General features: G+C 37.0%; 1 protein-coding gene across 1 annotated transcript; it reads left to right on the top strand.

The window, feature by feature from the left end:
- Positions 1–259: 259 nt before the first annotated feature.
- Positions 260–7,186, top strand: ATP5F1B (ATP synthase F1 subunit beta). The gene is made up of 10 exons (XM_053708146.1): positions 260–434; positions 1,253–1,435; positions 1,679–1,853; positions 3,436–3,557; positions 4,300–4,484; positions 4,606–4,764; positions 6,047–6,169; positions 6,250–6,462; positions 6,542–6,743; positions 6,960–7,186. Exons 1-10 carry the CDS (start codon positions 317–319, stop codon positions 7,055–7,057), a joined length of 1,578 nt encoding a protein of 525 aa, XP_053564121.1. The 5' UTR covers positions 260–316; the 3' UTR covers positions 7,058–7,186.
- Positions 7,187–13,263: the final 6,077 nt, after the last annotated feature.

Raw genomic sequence — 13,263 nt, 5'->3', positions numbered from 1 at the left:
GTTCTCACTTCCTGCTAACAGCATGCCGACAGACAGTGAAGGACATGACCGCACAGGTCAAGCCGGCTCATAACCACACCCCCTTGAATGACAGACACGCCCCTAAATGAATCCCGCCCTATTTCTACGACTTCTTACCCCAGCAAATCTCCGCTAATCAAAACGGCTAATTAGTTAGAGAGACGTCAAAACTGCCCAATCTCTGCTTTAAGTCCTCCCCGTGACGTGTCCCCTACTTCCCTTCTTGTACCCGCCCCAGGAGCTGAAGCTTGTGAGTGCTCTCTCTGCGTTGCTTCTCTCCGCTGCAGACGTCGCCATGTTAGGGGCTGTAGGACGTTGTTCAACCGGAGCTCTCCGGGCTCTTAAGCCAGTTTCTAGCCCAGTCCAACTAGGACAGAGCTTGCTCAGAGGTTCCCCTGCTGCCCTTTATTCCCGTGAGTAGTCTGGGATTCTGCGTATGTTTCTGGGGTTGCTGTGACCTAGTGGTGTCATTGAGAGGCGGATAGGCCGCTGTCACATTGTGTTAACTAGTTATTTTTTGTATCAACTGATTGCATCCTAGTGAGCTGTGTGCGCACATGTGAGTGACTAAATCTTCCCTGTAGAAGGCCGCTAGGTCAATGTTTGGCCCGCCTGGATGGTGCCGTTTCTTCCTTCTGTAATAGTAGCGCCCATGTCATGTCACTATCTAAAGCTTGTTATCTCCTCACACAAATACGCTTTCGCCTCAGATTAGTGTTGAGGCCTTTGTGCATGGTTGTATTGGGGTGTATGGCCGCGCGGAGCGCAATCATGTGGTCCCAATAACTTGTCTAGGTTTCCCCATTTTCTTCTGTTTGAATGTCTTGTTTATCGGCTCTCGTGTGATACTTGCTTACGTCTTTAAAGAAAGTCTGAAAGAAATCGTGGATTGTCAAGGTCAAGTAGCTAGCCTACCTTTGTCACCTTGTGTGCTGCTGTTGTGCTAACTAGCTTCCCTACTGTTTGTGCTCAGTTGGCAATCAGGTTTTACTCTTACAATTTGTCACAGGTTGTGAGCAAACTACTAGTAGATGTTTAAGTGTTTACTTAGTCTTAATATTGTGAGTATTGATGTTTCCACCATACTGATCTTAGTACTTAGTTGAAATATTAACATAATGGGCACATGCATTTTGATGTGGTTGTCCAGTGTACACATCAGTAAATTTATATTTCTGCACTTATTCTGACTAAATTTCTGTTTATGTAATTTTATTTTTTTTTGTGCTAGGGAGAGATTATGCAGCACAGACTAATGCAGCAGTTAAGCCTGGCACAGCCACAGGTCGCATTGTGGCTGTTATTGGTGCTGTTGTGGATGTCCAGTTTGATGAGGGGCTGCCACCCATCTTGAATGCTCTGGAAGTGCAAGGAAGAGACACCAGACTGGTACTTGAAGTTGCTCAACACTTGGGTAAGTGTCTGTATGTGTATCTTTTTCCCATCTCCCTGCTAATAAGATTTAACTTATAACTTAAGTCAACTTTCTCTTTACTACTTTGATCTTTTAATTTGACTTGATTCTGAATGTTCTAAAGCAACCTTTTAATATCTGTAGGGTGTATGTGATTAAAGGCTCATTTTAATACTATAAGTTTGTTTTTTTGATGCATGCCAGCCTGGTGCCAGTTATCATATTTAACAATTTCACTTTCAGGTGAGAACACTGTTCGTACAATTGCTATGGATGGTACTGAAGGCTTGGTAAGAGGCCAGAGGGTTCTTGATGCTGGCACTCCAATCAGAATTCCTGTTGGTCCTGAAACTCTTGGAAGAATTATGAATGTAATTGGTGAACCAATTGATGAAAGAGGACCTATTACTACAAAACAGTAAGATATATTTTTTTTATTATTCCTATAAATGGCTTCTCAGTTTATATATTTTTTTTTTTTGTTTTTTTTCTCTCAGTGCCATTATAGTCCAAATATTATATGCTGTACTCTTGACTTAAAACTGTTGGTGTAAGTCAAGTACATTGAGGTTGATCTATCTATATAGCCAAATTTATCAAACGATCTGGTTGCAGGCTTACATGTGCAAGCGCTACCCAGGTACTGAACCAAAAATGGTCTGGCTCCTAAGTTCTTTCAAATAAAGATACCAAGAGAATAAATAAATTGATAATAGGAGTAAATTAGAAAGTTGCTTAATATTGCATTCTCTGTCTAGTCAAAATTTTAAACTTTCATGATTCATACTATCCCTTTAAGTAGCAGAAGTCATCAGACCACAGCTTTCTAACTCACGTTGCCTCCTGTTATGTGGTTTATCTCACTCTTTTCCGACCAGGGAGGTTGACAATCCATGTGAGCAGGGGCGGCATTGCACACTAGCTGTAGTGTGCAATGATAAATACAGAGCAAACTGGGGTTAAGGTGTCTGCTGGACTTTGATAACTCTGGCCTAGAGAAGTACTACTCAGGACCTTCAGAGCACTGCATGTCCTGAGCAGAAACTGCAGCTGATTAATTCATACCATTATCTGCTCTAGTCACATAACCCAGCTGTGTACTAGCACTCCTGATTAGGTGTCTGCTCAGGACCTGTAGTACTCGGTTAAAGTACTATGTGACAGTGTTTAGCCCACTTAAACGCAAACTTTATTTTTAATTTTTTTACATAGTATTGAGACTATTCAAATAGTACATTAACATGGATCCATGTTTATCAACCTACAAAAAGACTGGTAAAATGTGACCGACAATCTTGATGATATGCAAATAAAAGCTATATATGGAAAAAGTACCACTAAAGCAGTACTACACCACCTTGGTACACAAATGGGGCACTAAGCTCCCTATGGGGTTTTGGACGTGGTGTAGTGAGAAGTCACAAATTGTTCCTATCAGTTGAGTGTAATTTGTAATCCCAGGTTCAGTGAAAAAGTATGAGGTAGAATTTCCAAGCGTATACTTAGGTAGAGTCCAATTCTACATCATACATTTTACCAGTCTTTTTTTTTTATGTTGATAAACATGGATCCATGTTAATGTACTATTTTGAATATTCCACATAGGTACCTTTGCATATTTATTGTTAAACTTTTTGTTTTAATTGTTTTAACTGTCAACATTTGTTATTAAATACACATGTACTACCTATTCACATCCTAGCCCACTTCTAGTTGAGGCGCTCAGGCTACATCCATGTATTCTTAGAGTTCCTTATTGACGGCTAGAGGTCAAGACAGCCAGAGCATATAGGATTACACAGGCGCTAGGTATATATTCACTCAGTATTGAGACTATTCCCTGTCTCCCTCATGGGTGACACAATGGTGAAGTCTTTCACTGCATTCCAGTGTTGATGCTTGTGTACATTAACTCGTTCAGATACTTTTATTTGCTCTCTAGAAGGCCATCAATGGCGCCTGATATCTCTTATGGTGTTAACTGTTCTTCTCTTCTACAGGGTTGCACCTATCCATGCTGAAGCTCCAGAATTTGTAGAGATGAGTGTAGAGCAAGAGATCTTGGTAACTGGCATCAAAGTGGTTGATCTGCTGGCACCATATGCCAAAGGAGGAAAAATTGGTATAACCTTCTAGTACTGTATTTTGAATCCCGTTTTGCTTTACCATGTATGAGGTCTAATTGTAACAAATGAAAATCATTCTCAAGAATATCCATTTATGGGCTTCAAGCATGTCAATTTAAGGACACCAACCCTTTCTATTTCTGTAATCAAATTTGTTACATTCTTGTATAGTTTGTTGAAAAGTATACCTAGGTAAAAGCAGATGCTGCTGATTAGTGGTTACACATATAAATGAATTTAATCATTGGCTTCAACAAATGATATCAATAGATTTAAGCAAATTGGATAATAGAAGTAATTGAACACTTTTTATTTTATATATTTTTTTTAAATTGTATGCTCACTGGTTTTCAAACCTGTCCTCAGGCCACATTTCGAAGATATCTGAACTAGAAAACAAGTGAACCAATCGGCTTATTAGTAAGCATGATTATTTTACCTGCTCATCCAAGGCTATCAAGAAAACCTTGACTGTTGGAGGCCTGAGAACAGGGTTGAAAACAAGTGTAGTCATGAGACACATTTTGGGATTCACATGAATCTTATAACAGTTTGTCAGTAACAAATGTTCATACAATCTTTTATGAAAACTGGTTGGAAACTAGAATACTATTAGTTGTGTTGAAATGCATTTAAAATTGTTACAATTTCCACTTAGTCAAGTTTATGGGATAACATTTTTGCAGATTAAGTGTGTGTATGGTTTTTACTTAAGATGTTTACTTGTTTCCACCTTAGGACTTTTTGGTGGTGCTGGTGTGGGCAAAACTGTACTCATTATGGAATTGATCAACAATGTAGCCAAAGCCCATGGTGGTTACTCAGTATTTGCTGGTGTGGGAGAACGTACACGTGAAGGAAATGACTTGTACCATGAAATGATTGAGTCTGGTGTTATCAACCTGAAAGACACAACATCCAAGGTTTGTAAAATGTTGCTATTTCATTAGCTGTGTCTGCAATGGATTGTACTTTGCTGCAATGAAAAGGAAAAAAAAAACCCTTGTCACCAATGCTTGATAAATATTAAACCACTCTTTGTAGGTAGCGCTGGTATATGGACAGATGAATGAACCCCCTGGTGCCAGAGCTCGTGTTGCTTTGACTGGCTTGACTGTGGCTGAATACTTCAGAGATCAAGAGGGACAGGATGTGTTGCTCTTCATTGACAACATTTTCAGGTTTACTCAGGCTGGATCAGAGGTAACATGGCAACTACTTTTAGCTTATGTCATGAATCACTTGATGATAATTAACTAGAGTGAGGGGTTTAAATGTTTGCACATGTGCAGTTTAGGGAAGACCTGAGGTAGCCTGTAGTCTTTCCTTTAAGGGGACACAAGTTAAAATAAAATTTTCATGATTCAGAGCACACAATTTGAAATAACTTTTCTAAACGTGCACAAGCTTTATTTGCACAATTTTCTAAAGGCACCTGCTCTTACTGAGCATGTGCAAAATTCACAGAATATGCATTTTGTTGGCTGTCACATGATGCAGTGGGAGAAAATAAAACAAACTTAAAGGGACATGAAACCAATTTTTTTTTTTTTATATATATATATTTTCATACTTTAGAAAGTGGATGCAATTTTTAAAAAGGAAAAAAAAAATCTTTGCTTGATTCTCAATATCCTTTGCTGAGAAACATATCTAGAACTGCTCAGTAGCGGATTGGTGACTACACATAGATGCCTTGTGAATGACTCACCCATGTGCATTGCTATTCCACAAATGGTATCTAGAGTATGACCTTAATTTAAATAAAAGTAACTTTTAAGGTTTAAAATTGTATTCTCTACCTGAATCTTGAAAGAAATGTTTGTCACTTAAAGTGAAGGTAAACTTTGAATGAGAGCCCGTTTTTTAAAAATAAGGGTACTTTCATTTTTTCAAAGTTTAGAAAGCAGCCGTTTTTAAAAAAAAACAAACAAAAAAAAGTACCTTTGCAGCCAGAGCAGCTTCCCCCACCTGGAGATCCACCCCCCTCTTCACACGATCTAATGGCTAAATATAGAACTCATTATTCACACCTAAACTACCTAGTATGACAACTGATGTTGCAAAGAATGCTTTTCCTATCATGGTTGGTGATGCAAAACTGATAATCCAACTTTACTTTTGTTAAAAAAAAATAAAAAAAAAAAAAAATACTCATGGGGTGGAGGAGAGTAAAAGTATTAACCCAAGCTTCCCTGGGGAAAAAGTGGAACGGGTACAAGTTCCAGATGTAGTTTCCAGAAATGTATATTCACTTTTAATAATGAAATTTTGTTAAATGTAAATTTAATGGTCCTTTGCTGATTGTAAATTGGTCATTAGCGTGTACATTCAATGACTGGAATATCAGTTAAATTTAGGATATGGAAAGCCCACAATTTTCAGAAATTATAGGAAAAGGGAACATGCAAGCATACTGCAATTAGCTTTTTACTAATTATAATTTAATATCCATCTTAATAGTTCTCATTATATCCCCTCCCAGGTGTCTGCTTTGCTTGGTCGTATCCCATCAGCTGTCGGCTACCAACCAACACTTGCCACTGATATGGGTACCATGCAGGAGAGAATCACTACCACAAAGAAAGGGTCTATTACCTCTGTGCAGGTAAGTGTAGAATTTTATACTCGTACTATTGAAGCTTGAGGTGTTTAGATTTTTATTTTCCTGTACTATCCTTCTCTCAGGCTATTTACGTACCTGCTGATGACTTGACTGACCCTGCTCCTGCCACCACCTTTGCTCACTTGGATGCCACTACTGTACTGTCTCGTGCCATTGCTGAGTTGGGTATCTATCCTGCTGTAGATCCTCTGGATTCCACATCACGTATAATGGACCCCAACATTGTAGGACATGAGCATTACAATGTTGCTCGAGGTGTGCAGAAGATTCTGCAGGTATGAAGTCAATTTTGTACTTGGGTTTAAAAAAAATAATAATTTTTATGTAGTCGGTAAACATACCTTTCTCTCACAGGATTACAAATCTTTACAAGACATCATTGCCATTTTGGGTATGGATGAATTGTCAGAAGAAGACAAACTGACTGTGGCTCGTGCCCGAAAAATTCAGCGTTTCCTGTCTCAGCCCTTCCAGGTGGCTGAAGTATTCACTGGGCATCTTGGCAAACTAGTACCCCTAAAAGAAACAATCAAGGGATTTAAACAAATCCTTGAAGGTAACTCTATTTACCATCTTATTCAAATTGTTAATTTTTAGCCTGTGTAATTAAGTTTCCTTAAATTTTTAATGCCTGTTATTTCCTATACCAGTTATGGACAATTATGAGTAACAATTTATCTTTTTGTAAACTCTTTATTTTGCAAAGGAGGGTTTGGATTGTTTTCATATTTAGAAAAAAAAAATATTTAACGAATACCTATTTCTGTCACAGGTGAGTATGATCATCTGCCAGAACAAGCTTTCTACATGGTAGGACCTATTGAAGAAGCTGTAACAAAAGCAGAGAAACTAGCAGAAGAGCACTCTTAAGAATTCTTGCCCTTTTACCTTACGCACTCATCAAGAACATCCTCAAAGTAAACTGCTCCTGTCAATTGGCTTGTGTCGGTTAATTGTATTTAACGTTTCCAATAAAATCTCTGTACAAAGACCAAATAATTGTGCTGCTGATTAACATAGGTACAATAAAATAAGGAATAAGTTAATGTATTTATATACTGTCTTAAAGTGAATGTAAATTTTGATGTTAAAGTGCCCGGTTTTAAAATTAAAAAAATTGATTAAAAACAGTGACACTTAAATTCATCAATTTACATTTCACTCCTGTTGTGAAAAAAATACTTACCTTAAAGTTGACAGCAGCTCCAACATCCTCTCGTTTGTCGCAAGCCATTTCTGATGTCCGAAATGGATAGGTCATCCTCCAATCACGGCTAACCCCACCCGGGAATCATTGTCTGATTCAATGCCGTGATTGGAGGAAGCGGGATTCCTCATTTCAGACCCAGGAAGAGGCTTTGCGACTGGTGGAGGAAGCTGGATCGGCTCAAGTTTAAAAGGTAAGTATATTTTCAGAACAGGGGTGTAATGTAAATTTTTATGAATTTAAGTTCCCCTGTTTTTAATCAAAACGGGCACTTCAGCATCAAAATTTACATTCACTTTAACTGAAATCAAGACTCCAGATACTTTTTATTTTGAACCCATGAACTATTAAAAGCAGTCATCTTGGTAATGGCTTTTAAATTTTTATGCAACAATGTGCACTTGTATCCAGTCTTTGCTTTTCCGTGAATCTTTTACTAGTTTGGTGGGGTGTTTGGTTTTTTGTGTTTTCCCCTCAATGAATTTCAGCTTACATTTAACATGCATTCTCCCACCTTGCAACATTCATATGCAGTATATTGATCTTCCCTGCTACTCAGTTAAGTCACATTGGAACTGCCTTAAAGTGATGGGTAAACATGTGGGTTTTTTTTTTTTTTTACCCCCTTAATCACTTGCCCTATACATCGCGTTTTTTTTTTTATAGTGGCAAACCCATGCTTTTGTTAGGAAGCCAGCAGAAGGGAGGCTCTAATAACAGAGGGCTAGCGATTATAAGCAGGCAATCTCTTAACCAGCAACATATAGGGTATGATGCAGTCATTAAGGGCTTAAAATCAGATCTGCAATGTTGGTGATATTTCAGGTGGTTAATTCATCAGTTGTAATAGAGGTGCTGTAACATATATATATATATATATATGAACAATTCAAACCTTTTGGTCACAGAAAAGACTTTTGAAGTTGGTGGCAGTGCGGAGTAGTTTAATTTTATATCTCTAAGTTATAGCGCATCATTTTTGCAGCTGATGAATTAAACTCCATCTAAAATCACATTTTGGATATGATTTCAAAAAGGGGAGAGTTTGCCATCACTAATCTCTGTAGTATAGTTTCTTCTGATTAAAGATACCGAAGTGGCTCTTAAAATCATGCACCTAAATCTGTTGCATATTAAAGATGAGTGTAAATATTTGGAGAACAAGTCGATGAAAATGAATGTTTGGCTAACAAACTATACAATATTGCTTGGGTTTTCAAACCTCTTATATTCATTTCTTTTCTATAAACTAGTTCATGCACCTGAATCTTGTGCTGATTTAAATCTTATGACACTAATAGTAAATAAAACCTACTCTATACCTATCTTCGTGGATATATCATCACCAAATACTGAAATGTTAGTTTTCATAAAGTCCATTGGTTTAACTGTAGCAGCAATATAATTGTTAGCCAAAGTACCACTTGCATTAGCCATATGCATCTTAAGAGTTCCATAGCCAACATTACATTTTGCCAATTTATCTATAATTTATGAATAACTGTTTTGAATGTGCTTTGTCGACTAAAAATGGCATTTCTTCCCTACTTTGCTTAATCCAGGCATTAAATCAGTCTTCTGTGCTTTTTAAGCAGTTTTGGTTTGTTGAGAAACTATATAAAGAGCCTAGTATGTATATGTTCACTATGCATTTATCAATAAGGAACATACTAATGCCCCCTCTTTTCAGCATGTAAATGTTGCTTTTGCTACTAAAACATTCAAATTGCAAAAACCTTGGACTGTATGTGCTCAGTGTTGACTGCTATAAACTTTATTTTCTTTGCTTACCGAAAATGTTTCACTTTCCTAGAAGGATTCTTTACCTGTTGATTTAAACACATACAATAGTGAATTTACAATGTGCTCTTAACCAGGGGTTTAAAATTGCTAATTTGTATTGAAGCAAACACATGACAACAAATGTCATACTTTCTTAAACCATGGCATGAAACAAAATGTGGTTTTTGCTTGATTCTCGGCAATCTTGCCTATAAACAAACTTTACAGTATAATTCTAATTATCCTAACTTTATGCAGGGATAATTTTGATTTCTTTAAGGGCACATGTATAGTTTACAAAATGTTTTTATTTCTTTTTTTTACATGCTACTACTTAGTGCAGCGTTTTATAATGGTAAAAATATACATAATGAGAAACAAAGCTACCAATGTGAAGGTCCTGTTAAGAGAGGCATCAGAAATGCCAATGGCCGTTCTCATAGTAACCATAAAGAGCTAGTACCCTAAACCACCACCTACCTTTGTGTGAATAGAGAAAGTCAGATATAAAAGGAGGTTCTGTTAGCGACAAACTAGACTTGACGCAGGAACTGGAATATAACGTCTTGAAATGCTAAAGCATTAGTAAAGATGAGATCCTTGGTTAAATAAGTTTTCAAACTGAGGTTAAAACGTATTAAAAAAAAAAAAAAAAAACATTTGCAAATAAGATATTTTAGGAAAAATATAGGAGATAAGAGGGAGGGTAGTCGATGGAAGATATTTGTTTCCTTTATAAAATCTAGATTCCTGCACAAAGCTAAAATATTCTGAAATTAATTTAGCACCAGATACTATTTTTTTTTTTTGTTTTGTTGGTAGTTTAAAGCAAAATGGACTAATTAGGTGGAAAAACTGCTTGACTAATAGGTTTGAAGTAGAACTATTGAAGCAGAGTCTGACCCAATCAGCCTTGTAAGGGTGGCTGATTTAGATGCTGAGGCTGAAAAGGATTCCTCCACCAGGCAACATAATGTAGATGCCATGATCATAAACTTTGCTGAAAGAGAGGAGACAGAGGACAGTATTGAGTTTAGCTGAAAGTTGTGTTAGGGATTGAGAGGTGTTAGTCAAATTATGGAGCAAATTAATAAGGTCAACAATGCAGAAAAAAAAGAATATTTAGAAAAGGGATGTTATGGGGGTTTTTTTCTTCAGATTGCCTTGAGTCTACAAACCAAAATATGTCTGCAACATATGTTTTTAAGGTCATGACTGGCAGAAATTTAATTATGATAGAGAATAGATATATAAGCAAGGCCTAAGTCAAAAAAGGTAGACAGAAAATATGCTCTAAAGAGGCTTAAATGGGATTGAGATTCCATTGCATGCACCAGCAATTTCATTTAGCCCTGAATGAAGACTAGCATTTCCTAGTGCTTGGGGGCCAAGGATCCTTCTGAGGAGTTTAGTGCTTTGAGATGGGCCTGGATAAAATAGGATCTCTAGAGATTGAATATGCCAGCAGACAAAGGGAATGGTCTTGTATTAAAGGGACACTCGGGTCAAATTACATTTTCATTATTCAGATACAGCATGTAATTTCAAACAACTTTCCAATTTACTTCCATTAAAAAAGTGCACATTCTTTTATATTTACACTTTTTGAGTCGCCAGCTCCTACTGAGCATGTGCAAGAATTTAGGCTATACGTATATGCATTTGTGATTGGATAATTGCTATCACATGGTACAGGGGGAGTGGAAATATACATAACTGAAATTTGTTATAAAAAAAAAATCTAATTTGAAGTTCAGACTAAGTGCTATTGCATTATCTTGCATTTGTTGATTATGCAAATCTAATGTGTTGACTGGTCCTTTAAAGGGACATAAAACCCAATTTTTCTTTCATAATTTAGATAGAACATACAATTTTCCAATTTACTTTTATTATCAAAATGTACTGGGTTTACTTATCAAGAGTGTGCACGTGTCTGCAGCACTATATGGCAGCAGTTTTGCTACAATTTTATACATCAAAAAGAGCACTAGATGGCAGCACTATTTCCTGTCATGTAGTGCTTGAGGCATGTGCAAGCTATCTACCTAGGTATCTCTCCAATAAAGAATAACATGAGAACAAAGCAAAGTAAATTGGAAACTTATTAAAAAAAAAAAGTTTTCTATCTGAATAATGAAATAAAATGTTTGGGTTTCATGTCCCTTTTAACAGATGAGGATTCCCTAGTGTGTTAGACTGTTGAACGAGGGAAGGAGAACTGTTGAGAAAAGATTACTAGCTGAAAGGGGTACAGTGACTGGGTTAGCCAAAGGGGAGATGCACAATTCCTGTGAAGGAAGTTTATAATGCAAGGATCCATGTAAAATTGGGAAAGCATATGCTCTTTTGGGTTTTCATATCTGTAGAAAAGTGCCCAAAACCACTGCTTTGGGATCAGGTGCCAACTGAACTACGGTTTAATGTGATAGTTGGAGGAGGAAGCAAATACAACTAAATATGGACTCCTGCAAACAACATTTTTGGAACTGTTCAATTTCCAATTGCTTGAGTCTCTCAAATGTCAACTTCAAATATATGGCTGAGTTGGCCAAACCTGGAAGGTATTCTGCAGAAATATTGATGTTAAGGCAATTATGAACAAAATTTTGCTTTGTAAATTGTGTTTATTCTAAGCTGTTCAGGTACCTCTGCAGATATTTTGTCTCTGCAAAGCAAAACTGTTACCAGGGATTTGGACCTGGCAAACTCTTTTTATATGAAAAAGATTACAAGAAGTTCTTTGCAATTCAGGTGGAAGGACTTCTCTGATGCATTTTTCCTCCTGAGATGGACCACAGTGGACAATCCAGTCAGAAAATTCTATTCTAATGTCTGGAGCGCTGCTGAAAATGTCTCTCCCATTCCAAGCTTCCATGTGGGGGCGCAACCACAAAAAATGGCATGGATAAAGAAGGGAGGAGAGAGAAAACCTAGGTGGACATCTGACACTGACGGATCCAAGGTTATAAGCCCAGATTGACAGAAATATAGCCAGTATGCCACAATTTTTTTGTGGGGAAAATATAGGCATCATAAAATTTACCTGAAGATCTACTGAGACCCCCTCCTCTTGAGGATCTGGGAATCCATGCCAGAAAAATTAAATATTTCTGATTGCTGGTAAACAGATCTGGAGGGTTGTAAGTTTTGGTTAGAAAATTACCTTTACCCAACCCTATCAAAAAGATGAGCTTGGAAATATAACGTTTTCTTTATTGTAGTCTTTATCTTACACAGGGATAGCCTACAAGTCCAAATGCGCCACAGTGCATTTGTTTATGTAGCCCAAGGGAAAAAGTAGAACTGTGAATGTGGGCCATAGATTTTGTTGTCCTTGGAAAAAATGAACTAAAAATATGTACTTTGGGGACTACTGTTAGGTAGGCAACCTCAAATGAGGAGAACAGCAGATAGAGTGTATCCTGCAACATTACCTGCACTGGACATTTTCAGGTAATATTTTATTTGTGTGTTCAATATCTATAAATTAATTTTGCAGCCCTTAAAGGGACACTACCCAAATTTATTATTTTGTGATTCAGACAGAGCATGACATTTTAAGCAACTTTCTAATTTACTCCTATTATCAAATGTTCTTTATTCTCTTGGTATCTTTATTTGAAATGCAAGAATGTAAGTTTAGATGCCAGCCCATTTTTGGTGAACAACCTAGGTTGTCCTTGCTGATTGGTGGATAAATTCATCCACCAATCAAAAACTGCTGTCCAGAGTTCTAAACCAAGAAAAAAAAGCTTAGATGCCTTCTTTTTCATATAAAGATAGCAAGATAAAGAAGAAACATTGATAATGGGAGTAAATTAGAAAGTTGCTTAAAATTGCATGCTCTATCTGAATCACAAAAGAACATTTTTGAGTTCAGTGTCCCATTAAGGGTTCTAAAATATTTATATGGCCCCCCAATGTGTTGGGAAGTTGGTCCTCAGTGTCTTAAACAAAGAAAAAAGTTTAGATTTTGTAAGTCTTTAAATTATAGACCATTGTTATCAAATAGAAACCTCAATAGAGACAATCTGAAATTTAAGGGTCAATAAAGACATTTCTGATCCTTGCAGAGGCTATGGCT

Source organism: Bombina bombina, chromosome 3 (genome assembly GCF_027579735.1).
Source record: "Bombina bombina isolate aBomBom1 chromosome 3, aBomBom1.pri, whole genome shotgun sequence".
Lineage (NCBI taxonomy): Eukaryota > Metazoa > Chordata > Amphibia > Anura > Bombinatoridae > Bombina > Bombina bombina.
This window is presented reverse-complemented; position numbering and strand designations above follow the sequence as displayed.